General features: G+C 43.1%; 1 protein-coding gene across 5 annotated transcripts in view; it reads right to left on the bottom strand.

Annotated features, from left to right (window-relative positions):
* Positions 1–822: 822 nt before the first annotated feature.
* BCAR3 (BCAR3 adaptor protein, NSP family member) overlaps positions 823–18307 on the bottom strand; it is a 125421-nt gene continuing 107936 nt past the window's right edge. For 4 of the 5 annotated variants that reach the window (XM_066376749.1, XM_066376750.1, XM_066376752.1 and 1 more), the window contains 4 exons: positions 14670–14841; positions 11432–11543; positions 6007–6219; positions 823–1785 (listed from right to left, as the gene is read on the bottom strand). In XM_066376749.1, coding sequence (XP_066232846.1) covers positions 1607–1785; positions 6007–6219; positions 11432–11543; positions 14670–14841 — 676 coding nt within the window. In that variant the 3' untranslated portion in view covers positions 823–1606. The remainder of the gene's footprint in view (positions 1786–6006; positions 6220–11431; positions 11544–14669; positions 14842–18307) is intronic. The other variant, XM_066376751.1, reaches the window with a different exon arrangement.

Genomic DNA, 18307 nt, shown 5'->3' with positions numbered 1-18307 from the left:
TTTATGGAGCTAACTGGGTGGTGTTCTGTTGTGGTCTGAAACTGGCCACTAGGTGTGTTGGTTCTGGGGCCTCTTGGGAGGGACTGGTGCAAATCAATGTCAGATGCTGCCTATGACCAGCTCAAGGATACCTGTTAGGAGCTAGAAGGTGATCTGCAGTTGATAGCTGTCTGTTTTTGGCCTGAATGTGTGTGGGAGGAGCCACATGGCAAAATGAGGTGAGTGCCATCAGTACTGGACCTGGGGCAGGTCAGCAAAACAGCCTAAGGCACCCAGAGACCTGCCCCTGCCTGCTGGCTGCCTGGAAGTCTCAGCTGCTGAAAGGTCCTTGGGCAGGACGTGAGTTGGGTGAGGCAGGGTCTCAGAGTATCAGAGTGGAGTTAATGGAGCCCCCGGGCTAATGCAGAATCAGGTTCAGCTGCGTGGACGGCTTGACACCGAGACAATGGTGGTTGTCCCTCCAGCCCTCTCACCCCGGAACCACAACTCTTTCTCTCTGTGTGTTTGCCACACCCCCACCTCCTAGCCCCTGAGCTTGAGCAGAGTTTTAAAATAGACTAACTTGTGTGAGCAAAGTTGGATATAAAACTATTGAGTGTAGTCCCAAAATTATTTAGAAGATAGGAAGAAAAAGCAAATTGGTGTTTGACAGCTGGTAGCAGAGTGATGTAAGTTTATTTTAAAATCTTATATTCTAAATTTTCTACAATAGAAAATAAATTAAGAGGGATACTGATAAACTAGAAAGTATCCCTTTGGGGAAGTCAAAAACTGAGAAAACATACTAATGGGCTAGAGGAAAAAATAACGGTCGATTATTTTGAAGTAGGTGAAGTGATGGCATGAAATATACTAGCATCTGGGTGCTCGCTTCGAACCAGGTGCTGTGTTACTTGTGGGACTTGACGAGGTTCCTTATCTGCAGACCCACTGCTTGCGAGCACCACTGCTTGCGAGCACCACTGCTTGAATTTACACCTAGGTCTTGTGGAGCCAGCTCTACTTTGTGTCACTATTCATGCACTCTGCCTCCTAAGCCAGAAACAGTAAGTTTTCCACTCTAGTATCATTAAATTTTGTTTACTATAGTGGCTAGGAGAGGGTGACCCAGAAAGGTAGGAGGTAGAATTATACCATGATAGTTGTTTAACATTGAAAAGTCTGGATACAATTGTGTCACAAAAAGATATATTTTTGTATAACTACAATTTTTCATATTTAAAGAATATCATACAACTGATACCTTCTGAAATGTTTCATGCTTTTAAATTCTTTCCTATTTACACTTTTCTGACATGGAATTAAAACTAATATGGTTAAATACCTCGGTAATAGAAAGCAACCAGTCAACATAGCTAGGGCTTCTCTTAAATTTGCTGGTCAACATTGACAATAGTTACCTTAATAATAAATTATTCACTTAAAAATCAGTAGTAATTTTAAACAATTCATAAATAAGTGTGCTCTGTGCAATTCACATGTTTAATATCCTGTGGATACTAAAAGCTTGTATATTGTCAGATTTGCACATTATTACTTTTTCAAATGATAAGCTTTTCCAAAGAATAAACTGGAGAAGCTTGAAGCACTACCAAGCTTCAAGCTGTCAAAGCTCTGCTTGCTTCGCAGGGGGAGGCTCCAGTTTACGGGAGAGAGCAGTTAAAATCTGGCTGAACTTCTCGTATCTCTCTGTCTGATTAACTTGTGCACCTTTGCTGCCCCATAGCAATCGCATTTGGAATTCAGTCCTGAAGATTTCACTCATTTCTTCATCTGGTTGAAAACCTAATATAAAGAAGACAAAAGAAAACAAAGTTTTTTCAGTTTTCCCTAAAACAGTGTTGGCAGTAGACTAAACATGTGCCAAGTAGGATCAAAATGAACTTTATCTCCTAGAACTTGAAAAAAATCCCCCAAGGAAAAATACAGGGTCTGCTGTGTGCATGGGAGGGGGAGTCCCCCCCTGCAGGACCTGCGCCCTCAGAGGAAGAATAACAAGCACACTGAGACACGACAGCAGCAAATCTGGGTGCACAAGTCACTGGGTTGTAGTGCTGGGAGAAGGAGTGTTCAAAGTACCTTGCAGGGTTTTTTACAGCTTTATTGATGGTATCATTTGCATGCCAAGAGTCCTCCAGTTTAGCTGCACAGTTTGATTTATAATAGTAAATTTAGAGTTGCACAACCCTCACCACCAGTTTTAGAACACTTTCATCATCCTAGAAAGTTCACTAGCATCCCTTTGCAGTCAATCCTGTTTCTACCCCACAACCACTACTCTGCTTTTTATTGCTGTAGTTCTGCCTTTTCTAGGAATTTGATATAGGTGGACTTACATAATATGTACTTTTTTGTGTCTGGCCTCTTTCACTTAGTATGGTGTTTCTGAGATAATTCCACATTGTTGTTATTACTGATTCCTTTTTATTGCTGAGTAGTATTTGGTTATATGGACATGACATTTTGTACATTCATCCACCAACAACTGGACACATGGATTGTTTCCAATTTCTGAGTATTAATAATGTTACAAACATTTATGCCTAAGTCTTTGTGTGGATATAATGTTTTCATTTCTCTAGGAGTGAAATTACTAGGTCATATGATAAATACATGTTTATTCTTAAGACACTGAGACTCATGGACATGGATAAAAGTCAAGTGGTTACTGGGGGAGGGACATTCTGCTGTCCCTCAAAGGGTCAATACTTAGTATATGAAAAAATCTTGATAGAAAATTAATGGCTAAGAACATTAGTATTCACAGGCAAAATCTAATGATAATGATAAGTAAAAATCAAATTGAATTATCTTGAAAAAAAGAAAACTGTCAAACTCTTTTCCAAAATGGCTCTGCCAATTTATATTCTCATCAGTAACATATAAAGATACCATTTTCTCCACATGCTGCTAACTTTTAGTATTGTCATTCTAGATAGTGTGTGGTGGTATCTCACTGTGGCTTAAATTTACATTTCCCTGATGACTAATGCTTTGAGCATCTCTCCATGTAGTTGTCATTCCTATATCTTCTCCGGTGTAGTGTCTATTCAGCTCTTGTTTGTCCCTTTATTGAGTTCTAGGATTTCTTTATATATTCTAGATCTAAGTCCTTTATCGATATACAGAGAGGGGCAGAAGTAGGTTTACAGTTGTGAGTACATGGAACAGAGTTTATACTTATACTGCTATTTATTATTTTTTATACAAACAACTATAAACCTACTTTTGATCTACCTTGTAAGTTTGATAAATATTTTCTTCTAATCTGTGGGTTGCATTTTCACTTTTATAACAATGTATTTGAAGAGCAAAATTTTAACTTGATTTATCAATGTTCTCTGTTATGGTTCATGCTTGTGTCCTAAAAAATCTTTGCCTAACACAAGGGCACAGCAAATTTCTCTTACATTTTTTTTCTTTTTTTTTTACAGGGACAGAGAGGGGGGGGATAGATAGGGACAGACAGACAGGAACAGAGAGAGATGAGAAGCATCAATTATCAGTTTCTTGTTGGACACCTTAGTTGTTCATTGATTGCTTTCTCATATGTGCCTTGACTGCGGGCCTTCAGCAGACCGAGTGACCCCTTGCTCAAGCCAGCGACCTTGGGTCCAAGCTGGTGACCTCAGGGTCTCGAACCTGGGTCCTCCGCATCCCAGTCTGACGCTCTATCCACTGCGCCACCACCTGGTCAGGCTTCTCTTACATTTTTTTATAGGAGCTTTTGACTTACTTTCACTATACTCATAATTTGGTTCTATGATCCATTTTAGATTAATTACTGTGTATGGTATGAGGTCAAGATTAAGATTTTTTTGCTTATAATACTCAACAGTTAAGCACCATTTGCTGAAAGACTATATTTTATGTAATGAAGTGCCCTGATACTTTTCTCAAAAATCAATTGACAAAAGGAAAAAAAAAAACGATTTAAAAAGATCAATTGACAACCATATGTGTGGGTCTGTTTCTCAATTCTCTCTTGTCTTCTACAAAAGAGCATGATCTGGTCTTCTTAAGGCCAAGGATGCTCAGTCCATTTTGTCAGTGAGGGGGGAACATCTCGCCAAATTCATACAAGCATATAGTTCTCATCCTTGATTGTTGTCTGAGTTGTCATTAAATATGCTCCCACCATCTAGATCACAGGACCTTGGTAGCTGAGAAGATAATAGGCTTTCGGTCCATCCTTCCCTGTGATGCCAGATTATCTTTGACATACAGTTGTCCCTCGCCATAGTGTGGTTCACTTTTTGCGGTCTCACTGTATCATGGATTTTTAAATTGTATATATCTAATTTTGTACTGTGGATTTTTCACTATATCGCGAGATTTTGCAGTGTATAGGTATTTTATATATTATTTTAATTGTTTTTGCAGTAAAATAAGCAAAATAAGTGTGGAAAATGTTAGTAACAGTGTGGGGAAGGTTTATAAGAGTGTGGGGAGAGTTTATAAAGCCTTCAAATATATATATAAATAATAAAATAAATATAAAGTCGCTACTTCGCGGATTTTTGCCTGTCACGGGGGGGGGGGGGCTCTGGAACCTAACCCCCGCGACAGATGAGGGACCACTGTATAACCAACCAGAGGCCAATGGCAACATCCATTAATTCAGTTAATATTCTTTGAGCCCCCACCCTGGGCTGGGTGCAGGGATATGATGGTGAACAAATCTCTACCTTTACTGGGTTCACAGTCACTTCTAGCAATGGGAACTAGCTCTATAAAAGTAATTGGCTGTAGAACAGCTTAAAGCAGTGGTTTTCAACCACCAGTCCACAGACTGGGGCCAGTCCTGCCAGAAATTTCATCCCAGTCTCAAGAGTTAACCACCCTGATGTTGTATGAAGATTTATATAATTAGGGTGGTTTATATAACATTAGGGTGGTTAATTCTTTCATGGACCAGCACCAGTGCACTGGCTTAAAGCACACTTTTGGCTTAGGCAACATCCAATGTAATACATTTATTTGCTGACTTTGAATAAGCAGGTACTCTAATAGCTGGTGAATTGTGTATTTTTATTGTTTTGAGTTCTACACTCTACCCTTGGGGAACCATCTGAGGAGTAAAAATGAAACATAAATATGCTTACACTTTACAGCAGACACAGTGCAAATTGTTTCGTCTTAAATTCTGGTTCTAAACAGCTTTGTTTTAGGGTGAAATAATAGGCCTGTCCCACCCCATATAGTTCTTGTGTATCAAACACCAGGCCCTTGAAGAATTTAAAAAATTATAGTGAGGAAGAGAAAATAGTCATCCCTGATAAGCCCTTAGTAAAGCCCTTGTTCTTGCATTTGCTTCCTAAATGGTCTTTTTGCTTATAAGCCCTCAACCCTCCAGCCTTCCTCCACATAGATGCCAGATTTAAAACATAAATCTGACCAGGTAATGACATCCTCCGTGTTTAAAACCTTTCACTGACTCTTCCTCAGCCATAGTCCTACATGAAAGGCCTTCCCGCCTATATCCACTTCCTTCTCCAGCCTGGGTGGCCATTCCTTAAGACATGATGAACTCCAAGCCAAACCCAGTACTTGTGTTTTATACTTTTCCCTAAGCTCTTTAGGTGCCTTTGCTTGTGTTGGACCCTTTGATGCTAACATCAGGGGAGCTCACTTCTCAGTGTGACTGAGAAGAAACAGGCGTGCTGATAAATGAGGTCAAAACTCAAGGTCTTCATGTTGGCCCATCATGTTTTCTAATAGAATTATTAGAGGCACTGTTAGCAGGCAAGCTGACCAATTCTGTCTTGACCTTTTCTCTCTGTTTACGCTATACCAATGACCCAACAGAATACAAGGAGGAGAGAGAAACAGGATCCTTAAAGTCATTTAGGAATTAAGAGGAAGTAATGATCAACCATATAGGAAACAGAATTCCCATGGCTCATTCTTTCCTACTTGGTCTTTTTCTAATTGACAGTGTCGAGGCTCTTTTATTGCTTCTAATGACCATACATGTAGATAGCAGTCACAAAGAACAGCTCTCACCTTCCAGGATCTTCTCGGCATTTACCCGGTAACTGTCTGCAGCCTCTGCCATGAGTCGGGCTGTTGACAAATGGTTCATTGTAATCTCACAGCTTTCATCGTATTTTTCCCACATGTCAGTTCCTTCAAAAGTGACAGCCTGTCGTTCCATTAACGTCACAAAAGGCATCAGCAGTGGGACTGAAATATTGTTTGGGAGAACACATGTGGACTCTGAAAAGCAAGGGGTAAAGTGTTTCCTATAATTTTTTTTTCAAAGTTAAGCACAGAGAATTCTGGTTTAATATGATGATGTAGGAGACTCCTAGGCCCACCTCCTCCCATGGACGCATCAGATCTGCAGCTAAATATAGAGCAGCTTTCTCTGAAAAAACCTAAAAGCTGTTTGCGCAACTCTTACAAATCAGGCCAATGAGAGGTCCACATAGAAGACTGGGACACAATCTTCCATAAACCCTAAGCCTCATGCAGTGACCTACTGTCTGCAGGGAGCTCAAAACCTGGAGCTTCTACCTGAGGTGCAATGGGTTTGTATCCCACATTGGGTACCTCAACTTCTAAGACCCCCCAAATGGAAGCCCCCAAACATCTAGCATTAAAAACCAATGGGCTTGCCTGACCAGGCAGTGGTGCAGTGGATAGAGCGTCAGACTGGGATGCGGAGGACCCAGGTTCAAGACCCCGAGGTTGCCAGCTTGAGCACGGGCTCATCTGGTTTGAGCAAAGCTCACCAGCTTGGACCCAAGGTTGCTGGCTTGAGCAACAGGTTACTCGGTCTGCTGAAGGCCCGCGGTCAAGGCACATATGAGAAAGCAATCAATGAACAACTAAGGTGCCACAACGAAAAACTGATGATTGATGCTTCTCATCTCTTTCCATTCCTGTCTGTCTGTCCGCCCCTATCTATGCCTCCCTATCTATCCCTCTCTCTCTGCTCTCTCCCTCTAAAACAACAACAACAACAAAAAACAAACAAACACAAAACAATGGGCTCAAGTCCTTGAGACTGACAAGGCTATCATGATCTGAGAAAGGGCTCTTACAGGGATCATGTGCTCATAGACATAATATTGCTAAAATGTCTATTACCCAAAGCAAAGTACAGATTCAATACAATCCTTACAAAATGCCTCTTTTCACAGCAGTAGAACAAACAATTCTAAAATGTGTATGGAACCACAGAATACACCAAATAGCAGAAGCGATTTTTCTTTTTTTAAATTAGAAAGTTTGTTTAGAAAGTCACAGAGGTAGAAGAAGCGAGCTGTAGAAGAAATGGGCTCAGGAAACAAATTACAGCAAAAGAAGGGACCTTGGAGCATGGAGGAGGTGGAGGAGCGAAGGTGAATGCCCCAGGGGAGAGATGGGGGAGCGGAAAAGTGCAGGCATTCTCCATGGAGCTGCCCAGAGCAATCAAGAAAGAAGAAGAAAGGTGGAAGGATCATGCTACCTGATTTCAAACTGCATTCCAAAGCTCTAGTAAGGAAAACAATATGGTAGTGGCATAAAAACAAACATATAGAGCAGTGGTTCTCAAACTTTTTGAAGTCGGGACGCATTTAAAATCCTACAAATAATTGTAGGCACATTATATACACATTTCTGAAAAATATGTTATAATAATTAAGTCAAATATTAAAGAAAAAAAGCCCTGGCCGGTTGGCTCAGTGGTAGAGCGTCGGCCTGGCGTTCAGGAGTCCCGAGTTCGATTTCCGGCCAGGGCACACAGGAGAAGCGCCCATCTGCTTCTCCACCCCTCCCCCTCTCCTTCCTCTGTCTCTCTCTTCCCCTCCTGCAACCAAGGCTCCGTTGGAGCAAAGTTGGCCCAGGCACTGAGGATGGCTCCATGGCCTCTGCCTCAGGTGCTAGGATGGCTCTGGTTGCAACAGAGCATCACCCCCTGGTGGGTGTGCCAGGTGGATCATCTGTCTGCCTCCCCATTTCCAACTTCAGAAAAATACAAAAAAAAAAACAAAAAAAAACTAAAAAAAAAAAAGTCCAAGTGTGCTTTTATGGTAATTAAATGAAATAAATACAACAAAATTAAATTTATTCTGACATTAAAAAACATTTTTATGTTACATTTTTGAGTTATGCTTTTTAGAATTTGTAAAAAATAGGGGTTAAAAAATAAACAACAAAAAGGTTATCTTTTTATAGAGAGAGATACATTCTTAGTAAGATTTAGTAAATTTGGCAGGTCCCAGCACAAATGTGTTAAGTTTTTTCATTCTTGTTTTTATGAGAAACATGAGCCTGGTGTGTCCTAGAGATTTCTTCAATGTTTGGGCATGTATCTGAAAGGCAAACTCTCATTTCCTCATCAATACATTGAAGAATTCCTCTTTTTACTCTTAATTGTGTTGAGTGCAGAAAACCCCAACCATACATATCATCTTAACTTTACACCAAACAAAGGATAGAAGAAACTTGCCTCCAGTCTTTCCAGGGAACATGGGGTGTAGTGTAAACAATCCAGCACCACAGCTTAACAGTCTTTTGCAACCTAATCAGGCAAGTGAGGTGGGTGGTTGGGCAGACTGTCAGCTTACAGCCAATTCCCCACACCTATCCTTCAAAAATCTAAACTCCAAAAACTCTGTTGGTTTTTTAGTCCCCAACAGGCACATATTTCTCTGGAATACCATAGGGCGCACCTGGAAATCTTCTAGGGCACACCAGTGCACCCTGGTGCACACTTTGAGAACCACTGATATAGAGAATGGCTATCCACTCAGAGATAGCCAATTAATTTACAGCAAAAGAGCCAATATTCATACAATAGGGAAAGGATAAGTCTTCAATAAGTGGTGTTGGGAAAACTTGACCACTGTATTATACCATACACAAGTCTTTAAAAATGGATTAAAGACTTAAATGTAAGACCTAAATCTAGAAGGAAACACAGGCAGTAAAAGTTCCTTGACATTGGTCTAGCCCAGTGGTTCTCATAATGCCGTGACCCGTTACCCGACAATACAGTTCCTCATGTTGCACTGACCCCAAACCAAAAAATAATTTTGGTGGCTACTTCATAACTGTAATTTTGCTACAGTTATGATTCGGAATGTAAATACCTGATATGCATTATGTATTTTCTGATGGCTTTAGGCGACCCCGCTGGGGTTGCGACCCACAGGTTGAGGACCGCTGATCTAATCTGACCAGGAGGTGGCACAGTGGATAGAGGGTCGGACTGGGACGAGGAGGACCCAGGTTCAAGACCCCGAGGTCACCAGTTTGAGCGCGGGCTCATCTGGCTTGAGCAAGGCTTGCCAGCTTGAGCCCAAGTTTGCTGGCTCCAGCAAGGGGTCACTGGGTCTGCTGTAGTCCCCTGGTCAAGGCACATATGAGAAAGCAATCAATGAACAACTAAGGTGCTGCAATGAAGAATTGATGCTTCTCATCTCTCTCCCTTCCTGTCTGTCTGGCCCTATCTGTCCCACTCTCTGACTCTATCTCTTGTCACCACACACACACAAAAAATCCTTGACATTGGTCTTGGTGATGATTTTTTTGGACCTGATACCAAAAGCAAAGGCAACAAAATCAAAAATTAACAAGTGGGACTACATCAGATTAAAAATGTCTGCACAGCAAAGGAGACCATCGACAAAATGAAAAAAATCTACAGAATGAGGAAATATTTGCAAATCATATCTGATAAAGGATTAATATCCAAAATACAGGCGTAGACAAAGTAGGTTTACTGTTGTTCATATGAAAAATAATACAATAACAAATACAAGAATAAACTCTGTGTTTCACATATTCACAACTGTAAGCCTACTTTTACCCACCCACCCCTGTGTATAAAGAATACACAGAACTCAATAGGGGGAAATAAACCAATCTGATTAAAATGTGAGCAGAGGACCCGAACAGACATTTTTCCAAGAAAAAGACTGATCAAATCATACATGAATAGATGCTCAAAATCATTAATCATCAGGGAAAGTCCAGTTAAAACCACAAGAGATACCACTTCATACTTGTTGGAATGGCTATTGTAAAAAAAAGAAATGTGTTGGTAAGGAAGTGGAGAAAAGGGAACCTTTTGTACTGTTGGTAGGAATGCAAATTGGTGCAGCCACCGTGGAAAAATAGTATGTGAGAGTTTCCTCAAAAAATCAAAGATAGAACAGCCATATTATCCAGAAATTCTACTTCTGGGTATTTATCCAAAGAAACAAAAATATTAGCTCCAAAAATCTGTATGCACAGTTTGCTGCAGCACTGTTTGCAATAGCCAACATGGAAACAACCTAAGTGTCTATCACTAGATGAACGGGTGAAGAATGTGAGGTATACACACACAAGGGAATATTATTAACCATAAGAAAGAATGATATCTGGCTGCTTGTGACATGTATGGACTTTGAGGGCATTATACTAAGTGAAGTAGGTCAGACAGTCACATATGCTCTCACTTATATTTGGAATCCAGAAAAACAAACTCTCAAAGCCCTGAGCTCATGGATACAGAGAACAGTTTGGTAGTTGCCTGAGGTGGAGGGTGGATGCAGTGGGTGAAGGGGGTCAAAGGCACACATTTCCAGTTATAAAATGAGTAAGTCATGGAATGCAATATACAGCAAGGTGACTATAAGTATTACGGGATGGCATATTTAAAAGCTAGGAGGGTAGATCTTGAAAGTTCTCATCACAAAAAATTCTTTTTGGTAACTGTATGGTGATGGATGCTAACTACTTGCCATGGTGATCATTTTGCATTATACAAATATCAGATCATTACACCTGAAATAATATATCGATTATACCTTATTTATAAAAAAAAATTAAAGACAGAATAACATGACTGGTAGCCTGTGTCTTTTTTTTTTTTTTTTTTTTTTTGCATTTTTACGAAGCTGGAAACAGGGAGTCAGTCAGACAGACTCCCTCATGCGCCTGACCGGGATCCACCCAGCATGCCCACCAGGGGGCGATGCTCTGCCCATCTGGGGTGTTGCTCCATTGCGACCAGAGCCATTCTAGCACCCAAGGCAGAGGCCATGGAGCCATCCTCAGTGCCCAGGCCAACTTTTCTCCAATGGAGCCTCGGCTGTGGGAAGGGAAGAGACAGAGAGGAAGGAGAGGGGGAAGGGTGGAGAAGCAGATGAGCACTTCTCCTGTGCACCCTGGCCGGGAATTGAACCCGGGACTCCTGCACGCCAGGCTGACACTGTACCACTGAGCCAACCAGCCAGGGCCAGCCTGTGTCTTTTATAGCAATTGCAGACCTACATGCCATGCTGCATCTGATAAAAACCCTGACTGATGCAGCAACCGTCCTACAGGTAAGTTCAAGTCTCCCACTGTGCGCTACCAAGGGCTTCAATCAGACCAGAACAGAGACAACCTACTGGCCTTAGAGACAGTAATGGGCTGGCCACCAGGCCTGCCTCGCCAACCCTGCGCTCACCTTTGCCCTCGTGCAGGGTTTTGCTGAATGGCTTCAGCTGTTTCTCATAGAGGATGGCAGTTTGGGTATACTGGTGCCGCAGGGCGGTCCACGTTTTTTCTAACCTTGTAATCTGGAAGAAAGAAAGGGATCATCATTTGGGAAAAGGACCTTTTTAAAAATAACCTTTTTGCTTAAGTTTTGGAATAGATGATAGATGCACATGGTAAAAAAAGTCAAAGCGGTTGAAAGGAATATATAGGGAAAAGTTTACCCCCCTTAGTCTGCATTGCTAATTTAATGGTCCACCCAGAAATAACACCTCTCAAATGGGGTGTGTGTGTGTGTGTGTGTATTCACCCCACTTGAAAAATAAATGTATGTCATGCTACATGTTTTGTTTTTTCCTTGCTTGGAAATCATTTCATATAAGTACATATAGAATAGCCTTATTCTGTTAAACTTCTGCATAATGTCCCATTTGGTGGATAAACCACAGTTTAATCAGTGTCTTATAGATAAGGGTTTTCAACATGTTTTTCTATTACAAAATTACCTTATGAAGATTTAATGTGTAAAAATATTTGGAGGATAAATTTGCAGAAGTGAAACTACTGGGTCAAAGAGTACGTGTATTTTAAGTTTGGAAAGGAGTTGCCAGCTGTCTTCCATAGAGGTTATACAGATGAGCAGAGGAAGGAATGTGAGGTACAGCATTTTGATGGTACTCATAAGAAGTAAATCTGGGACACATGGAAGATTGCCCTGGCCATATGATGCCACTCCTCATTCCTTTACATTTCTTTTGGCATAATGTGGTCAACACCAACACAGGCCACTGACTGCCCTACAGTAAATGGTCCCCCACCAGCAAGCCTAAGTGTTTGGAGTTTTCTACATGAAACGAGGAAGGGAACTGATATTTAGGGAATGAGAGCCAACTCGGGTATTTGAGGAATTTCATTTAATCCTCAGTATACCCTACAAAGCAGGTAGTTCGCCTCATTTTACAGATCAGAAAACAGAAGAGATTAGGTAACTTGCTCAAGGTTTCAGAGCGGGGCAATGGCAGGGCTGCGACCCAACTCATTGGCCTCTAGAGCTCCTGTGTGTTCCAAGTGCAAGGGGAGAAGGGCTTGGCACCAGCGGACTTGCTGGGAAGGAGAGGATGTGGGCTGGTCTTCCCCTGGCCACCCACCATGGCGCCCTCTCTCCTCACATTCCCCTTCTCTTCCTTGGCCCTCAAAGACGCCCTTGTCTCTCAGCGAAGCCCATATCCCAGATGCTCTTGACACTGAAGCTGAGAAGAGAAAGTGGCGCATGTGGCTGTAGTATAGGGCAGGTTTGGATGGTGACACACAGAAACAACACGACTCCTCCTCGGGTTCTCCCTGGCCTCCCACTCCCCTCCCTGCGCAGTGCCCTGACTCCCTGCTGGGCCTGACTAGCCAGAGGGCTGCATGTGTCCTTGCAGAGGTGCTCCAGAGGAAGCCTAAGAGGCCACCGGAGGGGAGGGAGCTGCTTACAAACATGCTAGTGTGCTCTGGGGCAAGTCCCTCACCGCTGAGTTTGATGTCATGAACAGCCACAAATGCCACGTAATGCCACAAAACACACAAAACATTCCCTTTGCCATCCTCTGAGGGAGCACTGGGCCAGGGGGCTACACACACAGCTCAGCCCTCCAAATCATATGTAGGTTTGCCTAAGAGGAAATAAATCTGGTGCAAATTAAAAACATCTGAGTGAAAACTGAGCACTCCTGATATTACAGAAGTCAGTATATCATGAAATATGGCTGAATTGCTTATTTCCAATACCAACTGTACCAAATTCCAGTGCATCTAAAGATGTCAACTCTTGGAATATTATATTATAATTGGAATTGACACCCCCCCCCCAATTTTTCTGGTGAATGAACTAAAAATTGTTCACCATCTTGGGTTTCTTTGTATTTGTTTTTTTGACAAGAGACAGAGAGAGAGGGGGACAGATAGGGACAGACAGACAGGAAGGGAGAGAGATGAGAAGCATCAATTCTTCATTGCAGCTCCTTAGTTCATTGATTGTGTTCTCATATGTGCCTTCACGGGAGGGGGGCTACAGCAGAGTGAGTGACCCCTTGCTCAAGCCAGCAACCTGGGGCTCAAGCCAGTGACGTTGGGCTTCAAGCCAGCAACCTTTGGTCTCAAGCTAGCAACCATATGGTCATGTCTATGATCCCACACTCAAGCCAGCAACCCCCCGCTCAAACAGGCGAGCCCATGCTCAAGCCTGCGACCTCAAGGTCTCAAACCTGGGTCCTCTATGTCCCAGTCCAACGCTCTATCCACTGTGCCACAGCCTGGTCAGGCCAGCATCTTGTTTTTAAGGTGAGCTTGCTTTAATATATACAAGGAAACTGTTCCCAACATGCCCTACAGGACATGAGACTGTAGCTGTCTTCCCCAGTGGCCACGCTGGATTTTCAGTGAGTACCTCATACGATTTCCAAGACAGTCTGTGGCTATGAAAGAGCCAGGCTAGATGGCGGGTGGTTTTCTGTTACTATTTGCAGATTGGGCTTGTAGGACTGTGATGAAAGCCCATGGAAATGGGAAAGCCGGATCTGAGCAATCAAAACCGCCAGACCATTTTCCTCTATGAGGTCCATTTGATTTCAAATACAGATTTTCAGTTTTGACACTCATCCTGCACAAAGCCTATCAAAGCAGATAAATTCAAAGTGTCCAATTTCAGAAATTTAATTAAGGGGTTATATGGCAGGGGGTCCAGAAATTTGCGTTTATGAATAAGAAAGGGTGTTTTAGGTAATCTGAGGAACATTCTTTGAGATAGACCACATTAGGGATTTTCAGATATAAGTTCCCCAAAGGGCTCAGTTTCCCAGTCATCACCCTAAACTGCCTGCACACCTGGTGACTCAGACGGAAGCAGTGTGTTTCTTATACAACCCACTTGCGTCAGACATGTCATCGTAATAGCTTCCTCAGGAACACCAACACTGTTCTTCAGGAGGACTATTCTGATTGTACATCAAAGGAAGTGTGGGCAGTCAGCAATTACCCATGGTTTTAGAAAACAGCCAAAATACTTAGGACACTACTCTTGGTTGCCCCCAATTAAAGCTAAGATTTAATTTACCTTTTGACATTGACTAAAATCATCTGGATTGTTAAGCATAGGCTTGCAGACCACTTTGCAGAATGGTGAAGTACACCCAGGCCTGCAGGGTTGCACAAAGCATGCGGAAATTTACCTGCGGCATTTCCAGGGCTTTCATGATGGCTGAGAAAGAATAGAGGTCACCCATGGAGTCTTTCAGTTCCACCGCCACCTGGATGATCCTATTGAGGGTGGCTGCTCGGTCCTCCAAAGTGCCAGTGCAGCCCAGGAGGTCCACTGCAATGCCAATGGCCATCGTGCTGTGTCTGAGAGGGAGGAGATCAGTGGTCAGGCCCAGGGGCAACAGGACTAGGGGGAAATTAAACCAAACCAGTTTGGAAAAGAACTGGTTTTGCACCGTTTGCTGTTCTTGCCCTGAGACATGCGGACAGCTCAGACAGTTTGCTTGCCAATTTCAGCAGGGACCACCCCCACCAGGCTGACTACAGCAGGACCCAGGCAGGGCCTCAGAGAGGGTCAAAATGACAAATGCCCCAGGACAGGCCATTGTTCACGTCTAGACCTGGAGGCATGAAGGGGCCTGCCTGAGGCCAAGTACATGTGTCTCCTCCTACCTTCCGCCATGAGAGGTCCAAGGAGGCCCCAGGTACCCCCAACACACTGGGGGGTCCCTTCCTCAAGGAAGCCCTGGGCCACTTCCACTGGGGCCCCGTACTGGGGAGTGGGAGGGATAGAAACATGAGATGTATGCTGGATCTAGGAAGACAACAGGGGTGTCAGAACAAAGAAAGGAAGGAGGACCTGAGAATGGAGTGTCTGTGGCTCTGGTCAAGAGGCCTGAGAGTGAATGGGGATGCAGACAAAGACTGAGCAGTGGACTAGCAGGATGTCCCTGTAAGCTCAGACTCTAATAAAATAGTGTCTTGTTTGTATCTGCCAATAATCCTCCCTTTTCTCATCCTGAGCTATAAGGGCCAACCTCACAGACGACGGGACTAATACGAATGGGGCCATAGAGCAGTCGCCATCACTGGTGGCAGCCAGCACAGACTGGAATCCCTTTCCATCTGTCTGGAAATCAGGACCGCGGAGTTGACTGCATTGGGTTCAAACAGCCTCCGTTACATTTCCTCCAGCCTGAGACACACATGCTGGCATTGAAGCCCCAATTCACAGAATGGTCACTAAATACGTTTGAAACTCTGGGGTCACCTTGCCCTGCAAGCTCACAGCTAACAACGCTACTCCATGGCCATGATTCTCTCTGTGCCCGTGTGTGCACCGGTCTCTCTCGTCCTCCTGGAGCACCAGGTGGCATGATTCATCTAGTGCCTAGGGTTACTAGTTTCTTTTTTTCTTTAAAGATTTTTTTTAAATGTATTGATTTTACAGAGAGAAGAGGGGTGAGTAGTGAGAAGTACCAACTCATAGTTGCTTCACTTTAGTTGTTCATTGCTTGCTTGAGGTATGTGCCCTGACTGGGCAAGCCAGGGTTTTGAACCAGCGACCTCAGTATTCAAGGTTGCTGCTCTATCCACTGCATCACCTCAAGCTAGGCAACTAGTTTTTCTTGTCAATGAAAGTCCAGCCTAAAAAAAATTCCTAGAAGAGTTTATTTGAGCCAAACTGATGGCAATTTCCAGAAAGCAAAATCTCAATGGTTTGAGAAAATGCTCCAGAGAATGGCAGCTTTGCAACTTATTCTATACATTACAATCAAAGGAAGAGATGGAAGGGGGTGACATGAAACCCACTGGTGACAGAGCAGGGGGGCAGGAGTAAACAGAGTGGGGCAATCTCCACAATTACATAAAATGCAAAACAGACTCTTAGTTCTTTTACATTGGTGGGTCCTGGACAGTTAACATTCACAGCCCAGAGACACGGTATGTAGGCACCAAGATAGCAACATGGTCTCGTCTCGTGCTCTGGTGCTGGCAGTTGTGCCTTTGAGGGGTCTAGAAAAGAAAATTACCCTGACATTTCAAAGGTATGTCATCTGAGTTGCACAAAGACAATAGACAATTTCAAAGGGAAAGACTGACCTTTGTCAAGGAACCTACAGGACTAGAATGGGACTGCACACTAGGACCTGCTTTTAATTAAGAATTTTTATAGTCAGAGCACCTTGTGTGGTTACTTTTGCCCTCTGCGTTTGTAAGGCCCACTGTGCAGGCCTCCCCTGAGCTTGTCAGGTTCAGTATGTAGCCTATTTTTCATCCACACTCTATTGTTTTTTGTTTGTTTTTGTTTGTTTTTTACAGAGACAGAGAAAGAGTCAGAGAGAGGGATAGACAGGGACAGACAGACAGGAACGGAGAGAGATGAGAAGCATCAATCATCAGTTTTTCATTGCGAGACCTTAGTTGTTCATTGATTGCTTTCTCATAAGTGCCTTGACCGTGGGCCTTCAGCAGACCAAGTGACCCCTTGCTTGGAGCCAGCGACCTTGTGTCCAAGCTGGTGAGCTTTGCTCAAACCAGATGAGCCCATGCTCAAGCTGGCAACCTCGGGGTCTCGAACTTGGGTCCTCCGCATCCCAGTCCAACACTCTATCCACTGCACCACCCCCTGGTCAGGCTATTGTTAAATAAGTAAAGAGCTCTGCTGTCTCTGAGTGTGTTTGTACATATGCATATGCACGCAGGCTGCTTACTCGCAGTGTGACCTTAGGCTGTTACCTGACTGATCCATGCCTCAATTTCTACATCTGTAAAATGAGAATAAGGGTAGTTGAGAGAAATACTGTATGTGGGTATAAAAATAATTCAAGTGCCTGGCCCTAGCAAATAGTACTTGTTACTACAATTATGTCTGTGGGTACATCGTTCCCTCTGTATCATAGTCCACTTCACCCATTTGTCTCTTTTCCTTTATCTCCTTCCTGATATCTTGTCTTTCATGATGAATGGATCCCAACACAGACTTAAAAGTCATTTTTATCATCTGCTGTTTATTGAAGAAAGAGTTTTGTTATCCACTTGCAAAGTGTTTGAATTGAGCCAAACAGTTTAGATGTCTCTTTCAACTAATAAAAAACTAACTTTCCATGTTGCATTCCATCTACTTTTTATTCGGTGCTAACATGGCTATTAACCCATGTTTAATAGCCCTTAATAAAAGACATGTTTTCTACTTCTTTAAGACCTGGCATTATACCAGTGGTTAACTGGGTAACTCTATCCATGCATTCAACCAGCATTTGCCTAAAACCTCCTGCTTGCACCACGACGGAAAGACCAGGCAGCCTGGCACGTCTGTTACAGAAGCTCAGTGGTCAGCAGCAGGAGGCACTAACGGATAGATTCAGTCGGCCTGCAATGGGTGAGGTGGTAAATTAAAAAATAAAGGGTGATTCTGTATTTGATTCTGAAACACAAGATGATGATTTCATTGGCCTTTCAGGAACATTATACGTGACCTTTATTTAAACATATTGTAATGAAGAAAACTGCTCCCTAGACTCAAGCAGGAAGACCCACGGGTCAGCCCTGGACAGGAAGCAAGCCAAGCGGCGGGAACCCAGGCAACAGGCAATCAGGAGAAAGATGAAATGGATGTAGACAGGAGTGGAAGTCCGAAAACAGCCTCGAGAGAAGCCCCACGCCTGCCAACCTCAGCCTGGGTCCCATGTCCAACGCCTCTAATGAAACTGGTAAAATAAGGCCTGGAATGAGGGGATTTTCAAACTGAAAGGTACCCCATGAGAATTGGGAAGTTGGTGGGACAGCTCATCTCTGTTGAAACAGTGACCACTGAGCCCAGACAACA

Source organism: Saccopteryx leptura, chromosome 3 (assembly GCF_036850995.1).
Source record: "Saccopteryx leptura isolate mSacLep1 chromosome 3, mSacLep1_pri_phased_curated, whole genome shotgun sequence".
Classification (NCBI taxonomy): domain Eukaryota; kingdom Metazoa; phylum Chordata; class Mammalia; order Chiroptera; family Emballonuridae; genus Saccopteryx; species Saccopteryx leptura.
Note: the sequence above shows the minus strand (reverse complement) of the source record. Positions and strands in the feature narration are given on the sequence as shown.